The sequence below is a fragment of the Lolium perenne genome, chromosome 5 (genome assembly GCF_019359855.2).
Source record: "Lolium perenne isolate Kyuss_39 chromosome 5, Kyuss_2.0, whole genome shotgun sequence".
NCBI lineage: Eukaryota > Viridiplantae > Streptophyta > Magnoliopsida > Poales > Poaceae > Lolium > Lolium perenne.
The window spans coordinates 163,783,775-163,795,830 of NC_067248.2; the positions used below are offsets into that span (position 1 = coordinate 163,783,775).

General features: G+C 42.2%; 2 protein-coding genes across 2 annotated transcripts; both read left to right on the forward strand.

The window, feature by feature from the left end:
* Positions 1–1,590: 1,590 nt before the first annotated feature.
* On the forward strand, positions 1,591–2,506 carry LOC127303713 (uncharacterized). The gene is made up of 3 exons (XM_051334419.1): positions 1,591–1,748; positions 1,858–2,125; positions 2,366–2,506. Exons 1-3 carry the CDS (start codon positions 1,591–1,593, stop codon positions 2,504–2,506), a joined length of 567 nt encoding a protein of 188 aa, XP_051190379.1.
* A 923-nt stretch (positions 2,507–3,429) lies between these two features.
* Positions 3,430–11,677, forward strand: LOC127300469 (protein NEDD1). Its single transcript, XM_051330585.2, has 10 exons — positions 3,430–3,725; positions 5,014–5,126; positions 6,496–6,756; positions 6,882–6,986; positions 7,727–7,792; positions 7,884–8,105; positions 8,953–9,480; positions 9,608–10,192; positions 10,277–10,459; positions 11,335–11,677. The coding sequence occupies exons 1-10, from the start codon at positions 3,569–3,571 to the stop codon at positions 11,443–11,445; spliced, it is 2,331 nt and encodes a 776-aa protein (XP_051186545.1). The 5' UTR covers positions 3,430–3,568; the 3' UTR covers positions 11,446–11,677.
* The last annotated feature ends 379 nt before the right edge of the window (positions 11,678–12,056 follow it).

Genomic DNA, 12,056 nt, shown 5'->3' on the forward strand with positions numbered 1-12,056 from the left:
ATACCGAATGGAAAATATTTTTTCTACAATCAAACACATTTCATCTTCCCATAGGATTCAAGTAGCATGACATCCCAATGCTACTTTTCCTATTACTATGCTTTTCCTATCCTATGAATTGAAGGAGCTCTTATACTCGAAGATTTCTTGCTTAATGCTCTCGAATCAAGGTCACAAAGTTTTCCTCTCCTAAGAGGGAAGTTAAGAACAAGAGGAGGCTTTTAAATGAAACGTATGAGTGTAAATTCAGTAGCTTAAAGTTTTACCAAAGCCTAAGCGGATAGGGTTTTTTTGCATAGGCTGCCAACAGAAAGGAGCCGTGTTTGTCAAAGATTTCTTCCTCAGAAGCACAAACCTCAATTCGGCAACTCTAAGATGCAAAACAACAGTCAAATCTTTGAAGCCATAAGAGACACCATGAAAAAGGGAGACACAAGAGAATAGGGCTTCACCACATTTTTTTTAATGGATTTGAGGCCTTCAACCTTCTACATGATCAATGATACAACGAGCAAGACCGAAAAACTTTCAAGATAGTGTGCAGTTTTGGTTGGACACTCCATCAAGCACCTTTCTCATATTTCACTAAAATCCTTAGATATAAGTGATCAAACAGAAGTAACGATTTCATTATATTAGCATTAGGTGATAAGCATAGCGGACGGGCTAAGCTCTTATGCTTAAACTCTGTTCGTACATCCCCTAACACTAGAGGATACGTTAAAGATGTTTGTTGCGTTAGCCATAAGAAGGTTTCCTCTAGGCAAGCAACATTGTTCTTGTTGGTACATTCTTCTCACCTTTAGCATCCAATAATGTATGAAGACTGATGCTCTTAAGATTCTTTTTTCAAAATTTAGAATACAGAAAAGACGGCAAGGTCTACTACACACACAAAACTTGACGAAAGCAATTGTGAAGTATGTTCCCCTATGTGAGATAGATCTAGCTCTTGTAGATATGAGATTTGAGAAGAATATTGAAGTAAATACTTGCTTCAGTACTGATTTGGCAGTTTTGATACTTTTGACGTAAATCGATTACAAAGCGCTTAATAGTAGTACTTCTTTTATTTCAATAAGGTTGTTTGAAATTTGAAAAAAGAATCTTAAGAGCATGGATGTATCTAAGAGCATCTCCAGCCGTCTCCCCGACGAGGCCCACGGCAGCTATTTTTTTTACATCCAGACGGCGATATTCGGCTCAGCCGCGCCCCCGGCTCCTCGATTTTCCCTGGATTTGGCTTTTCGTCCGTCCGGAGAGCCCAGGCCATCCCCGCCCCCCCGGGGTGCGCTCGGGGACTCCGGACGAGAGAAAAGCAGGGACGGACCCGCTCTATCGACGAGAGAACACACGAACCCCACCACGTTCTCGTCGTAAATCCCCCTCCCCTCCCGTTGCTCTGTTGCCGCCGGCACCACCCCTCGCCAATCCGTCGGTCGGTTGCCTCAACTCTGCCGTTCCTCCACCCAATAGCCTATATTCCGCCGCCCGTCCTGCCCTCTGCGTATTTTCCGCCCTCCAAAAGCTCCCTCCCGTTGCGCCTCGTCGACACGCCCGACAGGTGTTCGTCCAATTGCCTGGCCGGACATGGACTCTGACGAGGAGGAGGAGCAGATGTGCGCCGAGATTTTTTTAATAAGAAATGGCAACCGCCACCCAAGACGAGGAGCACATGCTGATCCTAACTTGCCTGTCCGGCTTGTACGCCGAGTCGGCCATTGGTCACCGTGGTGGGTCGGCACCAGGTCGCTGGAAGTGCAAGCCGAGGCAGCGAATGGAGGGCTACTGCATGCTCTACGCCGACTACGCCAACGATCCATTGCACGGTGAGGCTGTTTTTACGCGTCGTTTCAGGATGAGTCGGAAGCTCTTCCTGAAAATTGTGTATGCCCTTCGAGAGTACGACTCCTATTTCAGATGCAAGTTGGATTGCACCAGCATGATAGGGTTCTCCGCCCTCCAAAAGTGCACGGAGGCTATGCGGATGCTGGCATATGGAGCTCCTGGTGATTGTACCGATGACTATCTTCGAATGGCGGAGCCCACCGCCCTTAATTGTTTCTACCGGTTCTGCAGGGCAGTGATAGCACTGTTCGGGGACATCTACTTGAGATCACCCACTGTCGAAGACACTGCTAAGATCCTCGCTGTCAATGAAGCTCGAGGATTTCCAGAGATGCTTGGAAGCATTGACTGCATGCATTGGAAATGAAAGAACTGTTCGATTTCCTGGCAGGGAATGTACAAGGGTCACAAAAAATACTGCACTGTGATACTTGAGGCAGTGACTACCTATGATCTCTGGATTTGGCACTCCTTCTTTGGTATGCCGGGATCCAACAACGACATCAACGTCTTGCAGTGCTCGTCGATCTTCTTCAAGCTTGTTGAGGGTCATGCTCCTCTGGTTAACTTTGTGATCAATGGCCAGCAATACAACAAGGGATACTATCTTGCAGATGGTAACTATCCAAAGTGGGCAACATTTGTGAAGACTATCTAAAGCCCCGCCCTCCCGAAGGAGCAACAGTTTGCCAAGGAACAAGAAGGTTGCCGAAAGGACGCCGAGCGTGCATTTGGTATCCTCCAGCAGAGATTTGCTCTAGTCCGGTTTCCCGCTTTGACTTGGTCCAACGATCAGATGTGGGAGGTGATGAACTGTTGTGTGTGCTTACACAACATGATTATCGAGAATGAGCGGAAGTATCCGGTTCCTCCGAGCGAGCAAGCTGCACCATATGATAGAGAGGGTCCTCTTGACCAGCGTAACCACTAGGTGCCGGCATCGTGGGCTGCGTTCATCGCTATGCGTCAGGAGATTCGAGACTCCACAATGCATCAACAGTTGCAGGATGATCTGGTGGAGCACATATGGACGCTTCGAGGCAACACCAACTAGTTTCCATTTGATTTGTTTCAAAACTTGTCTTATTTTGTTGAACTGTAACGTTTATTTGTAAAAATAAGCGAAATATTGGCAAAACTGGTCAAATTGGCGAACTATATTTGATTTTGAATATTTCCAGGGACGTTTTTTTTCTTAAAAACACCAAACACCGGGTGTCTACCGGGAAGACGGCTGAAATTTCGGCGCTCCCTAATCGAAACTTTTGTCCAATCCAACGTTAGCGTCGAATTTGGGCCGTGGGGAGCGCCAAAGCTGGAGATGCTCTAAAACTTTCACGAGATGCTCTAAAACTTTCACGAGACTAATGATGTACTAGAAAATTACACCGTTCAAACATTTAAGAATTTGAAAGTAAACAAAAACTGACGATGCGAAAGGAACCGGCCGGCTCCACCACGGCAGCCGGCAGGGAACCTTGGAATGCACACCAGCGACAGATCCCCTCTCCCCGACGTCACCAATCGGTTCAGTTCAGTTCACCCCAACCAAAACCATTCCAATTTCAAATTGCTTCCCCTCTTCCTCCTGACCTCCTCCTCCTCCGCCGCAGCCGCACCCACCCTACCACCATCGCCAAACCCCCACCCGAGCCGGCCCCAATCCCAAACCCTAACGCCATCGCCGCCATCCCCCTCCCAGCCCGGGAGCCCGGATCCGATGGGGTTCGTGGATCCGGCGGCGCCGCTGCTCGCCACGTGCGGCGGCGACACCGTCAAGCTCTTCGACGTCACGGTGGAGTCGGGCGACCCCTGCGTCCTCGCCTACGCCCCCGCGCCCGGCCACCCCGTCAACGCCGTCAAGTGGAACCACACCAGTCAGTCACCACCTCCCTCCCCCCCACCCCTCGCTTCCCTCGTCCCCAGATCTCTCCCCAGGGTATCCACGTGCGAGCTAGAGCTTCGATCCGGCCGTCGCTGCCTTATGTTTTAGCCCCTGTTGCTCGTCGCTTGCTGCATTCGTGTCTGGCCGCCAGATTGCCCCGCGGCCATTTTGTGATTGTGTTTCCGAATGGGCAGCCTGCTTTCTACTAGAATTCGTGTTCCATTATGGACTGCGGCTCTGTCGGTAGACTGTACTGTAACTTGTAAAACAGCCTCTAGCGTTCTCAATATTTTTGGCGGTACCTAAGTTATTAGCTGATTTTCCCATCCACGAGACGGAGGACCAAAATGTAGCTTATGTAGCTATGCTGACCAACTCTACGTGGAATTGAAATAGTCAAGAGGGCTTTCAAACTTTTCAACATTTGTGGATGGATATACGCTGTTTGCGGACAGTAATTTTGTAGCTTGTGAGGGCTCTGAGCTCTGCTTGCTCAAATAAAATAACAGTCGGAAGAAATAGTAGTATCAGCATTGTGGCACCTCATGATACACGTAACAGCAGAGCTGTGTTCCAAACTTCGAATATTAATATATTATTATAGTATTCAAATACATATTGCATTTCTGTCTGCTGCCTGTTGAGTGTATGATTATAGTAATACAGAACATTTGTTTCTGTTCTAGTGACCATCTAGTCTGCAGTTCCATTTCACTTCGCTTGCTCCAGAGACCCTGCATTTTAGCGATGCAATTCTTATAATAGCTCCTCGTAATTCCTATGCCCTGGAAATAGTATATTATCCTTTCCTTTGGAAAAATATTCCTTACCATGTTGATTTGGCTAGTTATTATCTTTTTAAATCATATGGCCTTGTAATACAACCTTGGGTCTATTAAAAAAAAGTAGTACAACTACAACCTTGAGCAATCAAAATAATAGGTTAACTTACTTTCTTTCCATGAACAATGTTATTAATTTTTTATTTTTCTACATGAGGTGGGCAAGAGACTTCTCTATTATCATTTTGCTTTTGTATTAAAATCTCAATGAAGTATACATAATGCATATTAGTGGGAAACAATAGTCTGTTAAACACTATGGCGATGTTCTTGTGTTTGTTATATTTATTTTAGTGTAATGTCTGCTAAGTCACTCTTGAGTCTAATGATGTGTTTCCTGAACTGAGGCTTTCTTACAAGAAGATGTTTCCATAATCTAATTGCATAATTAGTCTACTTAAGTAATAACACCAACTCATTTGTCGATTAAACCTGCAGATCTTATTGTAGCAAGTGCTGGGGATGATAAGAAGATCTCATTATGGCATAAAAAGGGTCAAAATGTAGGACATCTACCAACATCAACTGTTGATCGTGGGGATGACATAGAGGTAACAGTGCATTCTTATGATTTTGTGATCATGTCTTTTACCTGACAGACATCTGTGTTATTCATTTCCGTGTAACATTTATTGGTAATTTGTGTAGTAGTTCCAGTTTCGTTTGTTATCCATTTGTATGACAGGCCTGCACTTTCAGTTCTCTGGCCATTAATGTTGTTGTATCGTATCGGTATCTTGTTCTTTGTTCCAAATGCGCAGTTTACTAACACAACTAAATGGTGTACCTAATATTGTTTGCTCTGGCAGCGACACAACAACCAGATTTACACTGATACTTAATATGGAAATTTATGTCAATGCCACTATACTGATTGTGCCATTTCTTTTTGGCTAATTTTTCCACCAGTTATTTATGATTTTGCTGCGGCCCTCCGTTTTTGGCCGTTACCATCTTAACTTCAGTTAGTCCAGTGTGAAATTTCTTTCTTGAATTGCCCGGAAACGGGGAGTACCTTCATGGAGCAGCTCAAGGTTGGGGTGGACGGTGTTGTTGTCGACATTACAACTGAGGGATACCTTCCCGTGAAGGCACAACTCGTGACCCGATGAGCAGGCAGTCATGGGGTCGGTCTGCGGGTTCCAAGTCCTTGATGCCACCATCCTGGCTGCAATCGGCGCGCCGCTGATGCTGTTCTCAGGCAAGTTCGAAGCCAGCTTTCATGGAGTCACAGATGATAAACCATGAACAAGGGGTCTGCAAGTCTACAACACCCATGCTCCGGCAGTCAATACTATGCAACCTCATGCCGAACTCCGCAGCTCGAGATCAGAGACGGGACAAAGGAGCAGAAGTGGCACAGGAGTGACAGGGATAATTGAAGAAGGAAAATTAAGCCGAAGGTGGGACCATGGTGTCATTGAGAGTAAATGCGAGGAAGAGTATGCCCTGTCATGTGGAGAGAGATGGCTAATTTGGTCATATCACACTGGACTAACTGAAGTTGGGATGGCAACAAGCAAAAAGTGAAGGCAATGGCAAAAATAACAAAAAAAAAACTGACACAAGAGTGGCATTTTCATAACTAACTGAAAATCAATGGCACAATTAGATTTTCAGGAGGGACTGGTGGCAGTGTCATAAATTTGAAATTTCACTACATTTATCGTATCCTTTCTGTCAAAGCCCGCTGCTCCTTTAAACTTTTTTGCCTCTTTGCAAAAATGGCTTATTTTGTTCTGAAAGGCCTCTCTAACTTGAACAAATGTCAATGGGCTTTCACTAATTTCACATGCACCCTGAAATGTACCATCTGATTTTAACTACTAGAGAACTAGACAATGGGCTGACAACTGTCTTGAATATTTATTTCCTATTTATAAGCTGTGGCTGAACACAGCAAATTTATTTTCTTGTCAGGAGTCTATATATTCCATCAGTTTTAGCAATAAAGGTTCTCGATATCTTTGTTCTGGTGGGAGTGGCCACATTGTTAGGATATGGGATTTGCAGCGGAAGAGATGTATCAAATGGCTAAGTGGTCACACTGACACCATTACTGGTGTATTGTACAACTGCAAAGATGAACATTTGGCATCAATCAGCATGAAGGGCGATCTGATTCTTCACAATCTTGCTTCTGGAGCACGTGCTGCTGAACTTAGTGATCCAAATGGACAGGTAAATTTATTGTTATTTTTTTGTTGTAAATGACAGTGCCTCACAGTAGGTTATAACATCTTTACTGGAATTCTGCAAATTCTGCTTATGACTTTATTAAGTCCATTTTTTTTCTGTAAGGCTAGGTTTTGAGAGTGCTTGATTATTCACGTAATAGTAGGCATATATTGGCAACAGCAGGAGATGATGGTTCTGTGCATCTTTGGGATACAACTGCGAGGATTCCAAAGGTACCAATATTTGCCTGGGAGCTAGTTAGATTTAACTTGTTACTCTAGCGTTCACTTTATGGCATGAGTTATGCCATTTTATTATATTTAATGCCAAAGTAGAATGAAACATTGACAATAAGCAAATTGTCTAGGTGAAAAGGAAAGTTGAGCTTCGATAGCTCTTTAAACTTTGCATTTATGCTGCTGGCAATGTGCATTATAAATAATATTCCTTTCTTCCACATAGAATCATCTTTGTTTTAAGAACAATAATTACATTTCATCCTCAGCTTGCTTCACAGTATGTCCATGTGCGATGATGATAGATTCCCCTTTTTTTTTATTGGGAGAACTTTCGACATAACCTTCATTCGAAGTTTCAAGTTTGACAACTTAGGTTTGAACAACAAATGCAGATACACCAAGTATTCTTTTGCAGTATTTAGCAAAGCGGAGATTAAGATTCACTATTTGTTATTGGCATTAATAAAAAATAGTTGACCAAGTGGATTATTTAATCTGAGTGATTTGAAGTATTTGAACTGGTTTATTCTGTGTTGCGAGCAGTTGAAATTGTGTTAAAATAATGGAGAGAGAACCTTTACTCTACTCAGTACAATTGCTGCTTCGCATGATTAATATAAAAAATGAGATCAGTTATGTGAACTGTCCTTGCTATCTACCACTCGATGTGCTGCTCAGCTTTATCATTGTGCTTTCTTCAATGCTATTCTTGAATTGACCAATGCCTTGTGCAGGTCTCATGGCTGAAGCAACATTCTGCACCCACAAGCGGTGTTTGTATTTCACCCTCCAGTGACAAGGTTTATTTCAGTATTACATGTGGTGTTTTATGTTTGATTTTGTGCTTGCCGTAAGCCCATTAATGATATTTGTCATATTTTATTCCTGTAGATAATTGCTACAGTTGGCCTGGACAAGAAGCTGTACACATTTGATTCTGGATCAAGAAGAGTAACACACACTATTCCTCATGATGCCCCTTTCTCATCATTGGCATACAATGATGATGGTACCATACTGGCAGCTGGCACAAATAGTGGGCGTGTGGTATTCTATGATGTTCGGGGGAAACCCCAGCCATTGACAATTCTTCGTGCATACAATAGCTCAGAGGTGGGGAACCTTACATCTTTCTTTTCCCTCGTTGGTGTCTGCAAATTGTTGCTGTCTTCAAATAATTCTGTTCTCTGGTGGTTTGTATAGTAATATGCCATATTGGTTCAACACTTCTAATTATATTAAAGTATTCCAACTGCCACTGTTCAATACTTCTAGTATTTCAGCATCGATGATTGACAGAGTTATGTATTTTCAGTTCAACATTACATTACTTAACAATTTAAATCTTACTATATGGCACCATATTCTGATAATAAATGCTTCATTCCTTTGAAAACTGAAACCTGCCCGAGGAAATGGAATTGCATTTTGTTGAGGCATGGAGAATTATTGCTGGTTAAATCAAATACTCCCTCCATTCCATGAAAGTTGTCTTCTATCTATCTAAATCTACATTGAAATATAGACAAATCTAAGACAACTTCATGGGACGGAGGGAGTACTAAACTTAAATGGAACAAGTTAGCCAATTTTTAAACAAGTTAGGCTATTTTTGGTAAAATAGGTTAAGCCTACTTTTGTTCAAACAAGTTAGTCTTTCTGGCAACTGCTTACTCCATGCTTAAATGTTATTTCTAACTCTCATCTTGTATCTAAATCTCTAATACATGGCATGGAAATTAATTAACGATTTGTTCTTGTTTACTCAATGTTGGGAATAATATTAGTGATATTTATATATTCTGCAACGAGTTATTGCTTGTATAGATTTTTTTTGCATTTTGCAGAGTCTTTATTGGGTGAACCTGTTAATTTCCTATAAACAGTAAAAGAACTGACATGGTCTTTGATGTAAACCTGTCGAGTTCTTTAACATCTTCGAATTTACATTGTTTGTCAGGCTGTGACAAGTTTATGCTGGCAACGGTCAAAGCCTGTCATTGTTAAGGAAAACAGTTCTTCGGAAGTTGCCCTTCTAGGTGGAACTAGTGAAGATTCTATTCTTATGCCAGATCCTTTGCCTTCGACAACACCTTCATCTTTTCCATCTGGAGTGGGCATTCCGAGTCTCCGCTCTTCTTTGACAGGGAACACAAGTGGATTTCTTTCTACTTCAAACTCTTCTACTGCAGAGGAAACTCCATATAGGGCCCGTCCATTGTCTGGTGGACCATTATCAAAGCTACAGGCTCCCCGTGGTAACTTCAATATAAAGGATGACATGGATGTATTTTCTCCACTTGTTGATGTCCAGCCTTTCACACCATCCAGCAACAGCTGGTGGGATGAACATGGGAGTGATGAAACAAAAAAGGATGACAAATCTGGAGAGAAGAAGGTGTTAACAACTAGGAAGTTCCAGTATATGGAAGGGAACAATGAACCACATCCAATCTCGGATTGGAGGTCTAATTCCATTTCAAGACAGGTTTCTTGATTTATTTTGGTTTATTGTAGGAAAACCTACTTATTATTGTTTTGACATGGCATCTGTCTGTGCTGTCTGTGCCATGGCAGGATGACCAATCAAGCCTTAACTTTTTTTTTTCCTGCAGGATGGCGCCTCATCTGCGAGTACTACACCCATGCCATCATGGAAGAGTGAGCCACCTATCTCTTCGCAAGAATCATCAACTGGAAATGCACTGCCAGACAGGCTAACACATCGTCAACAAATCTCACGCTTTGGGCAATCGGCCTTTCAAACTGGAAGCTTGGCGTTTGCAGGTTTACAAGATTCAGCTCCGTCCACCAGTCTCTCAGTGAAAGGTTCTCTGTCAAGTAATATTTTAATGAACTTACAAAGCAAGGGCATCTTGAGCAATGTGCAGTCTTCCTTAGAGACATCATCTGCTAGCCTACCGAGCTCAGTTTCCTCATCTTTCGTGTCCAAGACTGTGCCATCAGTGAAATCTGATTTGCCGGGAGCAGTACAATCCAATTCCTCATGGAAACCTTCAACTTTTTCTGATAGATTGAGCACATCCTCTGTTTTTAGTGAAGGATTAGCATCAGCATTTGGTTCCCCAAAATCAAAGAAGACTGGAGCAGAAACGAAAGATGAACTGCTGCTCTCTACTCTGTTATCAAGACAAGAGGCACCAGCGACCTCGTCATCTGGAAGCCTTCTAGCAAGCAATGTAAGAGCTGCTTGTTAATTGTTCGACTTAAAAATGTGAATACCACCATTTACTAATGGAGTGTCCATATGCAAATTTTATTAGGGGGTAGTGCCACCGCAATTGCCAACTTCAGGTTTGTCAGCTGATCAACAAGGAGCTTCTTCCTTCTCCCTTCAGTATGTTCAGCGCATGCTTGAGGAATCTCTAGGATCTGTTCACAAGTCTATACATGAGGATGTGAGAAATCTCCACATTGAACTTCTAAGACAGTTTCACATGCAGGAGGTAAGAAAATTTTAGGTTCTTTTTCGTGTAATTTCTTTGTGGGCTTATTCATTCTTGTTGTCAATTGCAAGCACCTGCATCTATATGTCTGTCATTCTGGTTGAGTTGCAAATATCGTTTTCTAATAGCATGTGAACTCTAATAGCTATAGGCACCGTGCAAGGTCACAGAAGACTAGTGTAGTTTACTATTATGTACCTTTGATAATGGTGCGAAGACTGAATCTCTGTGGCCTTGTTCGGGAATGTCTAAAGACTGGGGACTGTGATTATTCTTTGATTAATAAAGAAGATGCGCCCAGTCTCCTTTATATTTAGCTGGCCCTGACAACCAAATAATTTAAACAGAAATTATTTTATTTTATTCTAGTTTAAATTATATTTGGAATGTCCCTAAAGATTTGGCTCTTGATAGGACCACATGGAAATCAGCGATCCATGTGCCGGAATCTTAGTTTACTATTCTTTTTTCTCTCTCCTTGTTTTGGTTTCCTTATGTTTCCGTTGGTTTCATATCTAGCTTACCCCAACTTGTTTGGGAACAAGGCTTTGATGTTGCTGTTGTTGTTGTGAAATCAATCTCAACCTAATTTCCAGTTCAAAGGAAACTTATCTCAAGTATGAGGTTAATAAGTCATCTTTTCTTCGTTGTGCTAGCTCACTGATCATTGGTTATCGTTTTCTTCGTTGAGTTGCATGGTGCCTATAGCTATTAGAGTTCACATGCTATTATCTACACTAGTCAGCAGCTATCATATGTTCAACTTCAGCTGTCTTCATGCTTTTATACCTAGCCTGCGATTTGAGTACTTCATCTTTTCTGTTATGCTAGTTAATGCATGTAATTAACATAGTGAGCCTTTCTGCAACGAGCAGATGGAAACATCTAGCGTTATGAACTTGGTCCTGGAGAAGCTAGAAGGGCTGACAAAGGAAGTGCAGCAACTAAGAAGGGAAAACCAGCAGCTCCGGCATCAGCTTCTCTAATCTGTAGTTTTGGTGTTCAATTTGATACCATTGTCCATTGTGGAAGAGTGCAGTCCTCGCTGGATCTCGAGAATGGCGTGGCGATGGCGTGGCGATGATTTCTTATATTTGATCTTGTGTTTGTGTAATTAATTCTTTTTGAAGCAAGTTTGTCTAGTTCAGGAAGCTTATTCTTGGCACGGTTGTACATAGCATCTTTCAGTTTAGAAGCATCTTGTTTATCTTTTGCTTTCTTTATGTTTGCTTGCTTCCATATGTCTTGCTTGTATTTAGATGTTCTGACTTTGTTGCCAATGTGAAATGCTAATATAGCAATAGATTTACAATGCAGAAAAAGTTTAGTTAATTTTGTTTTATTTCAGGTTTGAGAGATGTTTACTATGTTGATTTTTTTTTTGTACTTTGTTATTCTTCTGTGACTTATTTTGCCGTAGCACCTGTGATTAGCTCAGATGTTGGGGCATAAGGTCATTTAGAGTTAACTGGAATACAAGATCATGTCATAGTGCTTTGAGTTGACTCGATGCAAAGAGTTAGCTATAAATATGATAGTCTACCCTGATGTCATCTTTTTCCCATAAGAATCACACTCGTATGGTCCAACTACCGCT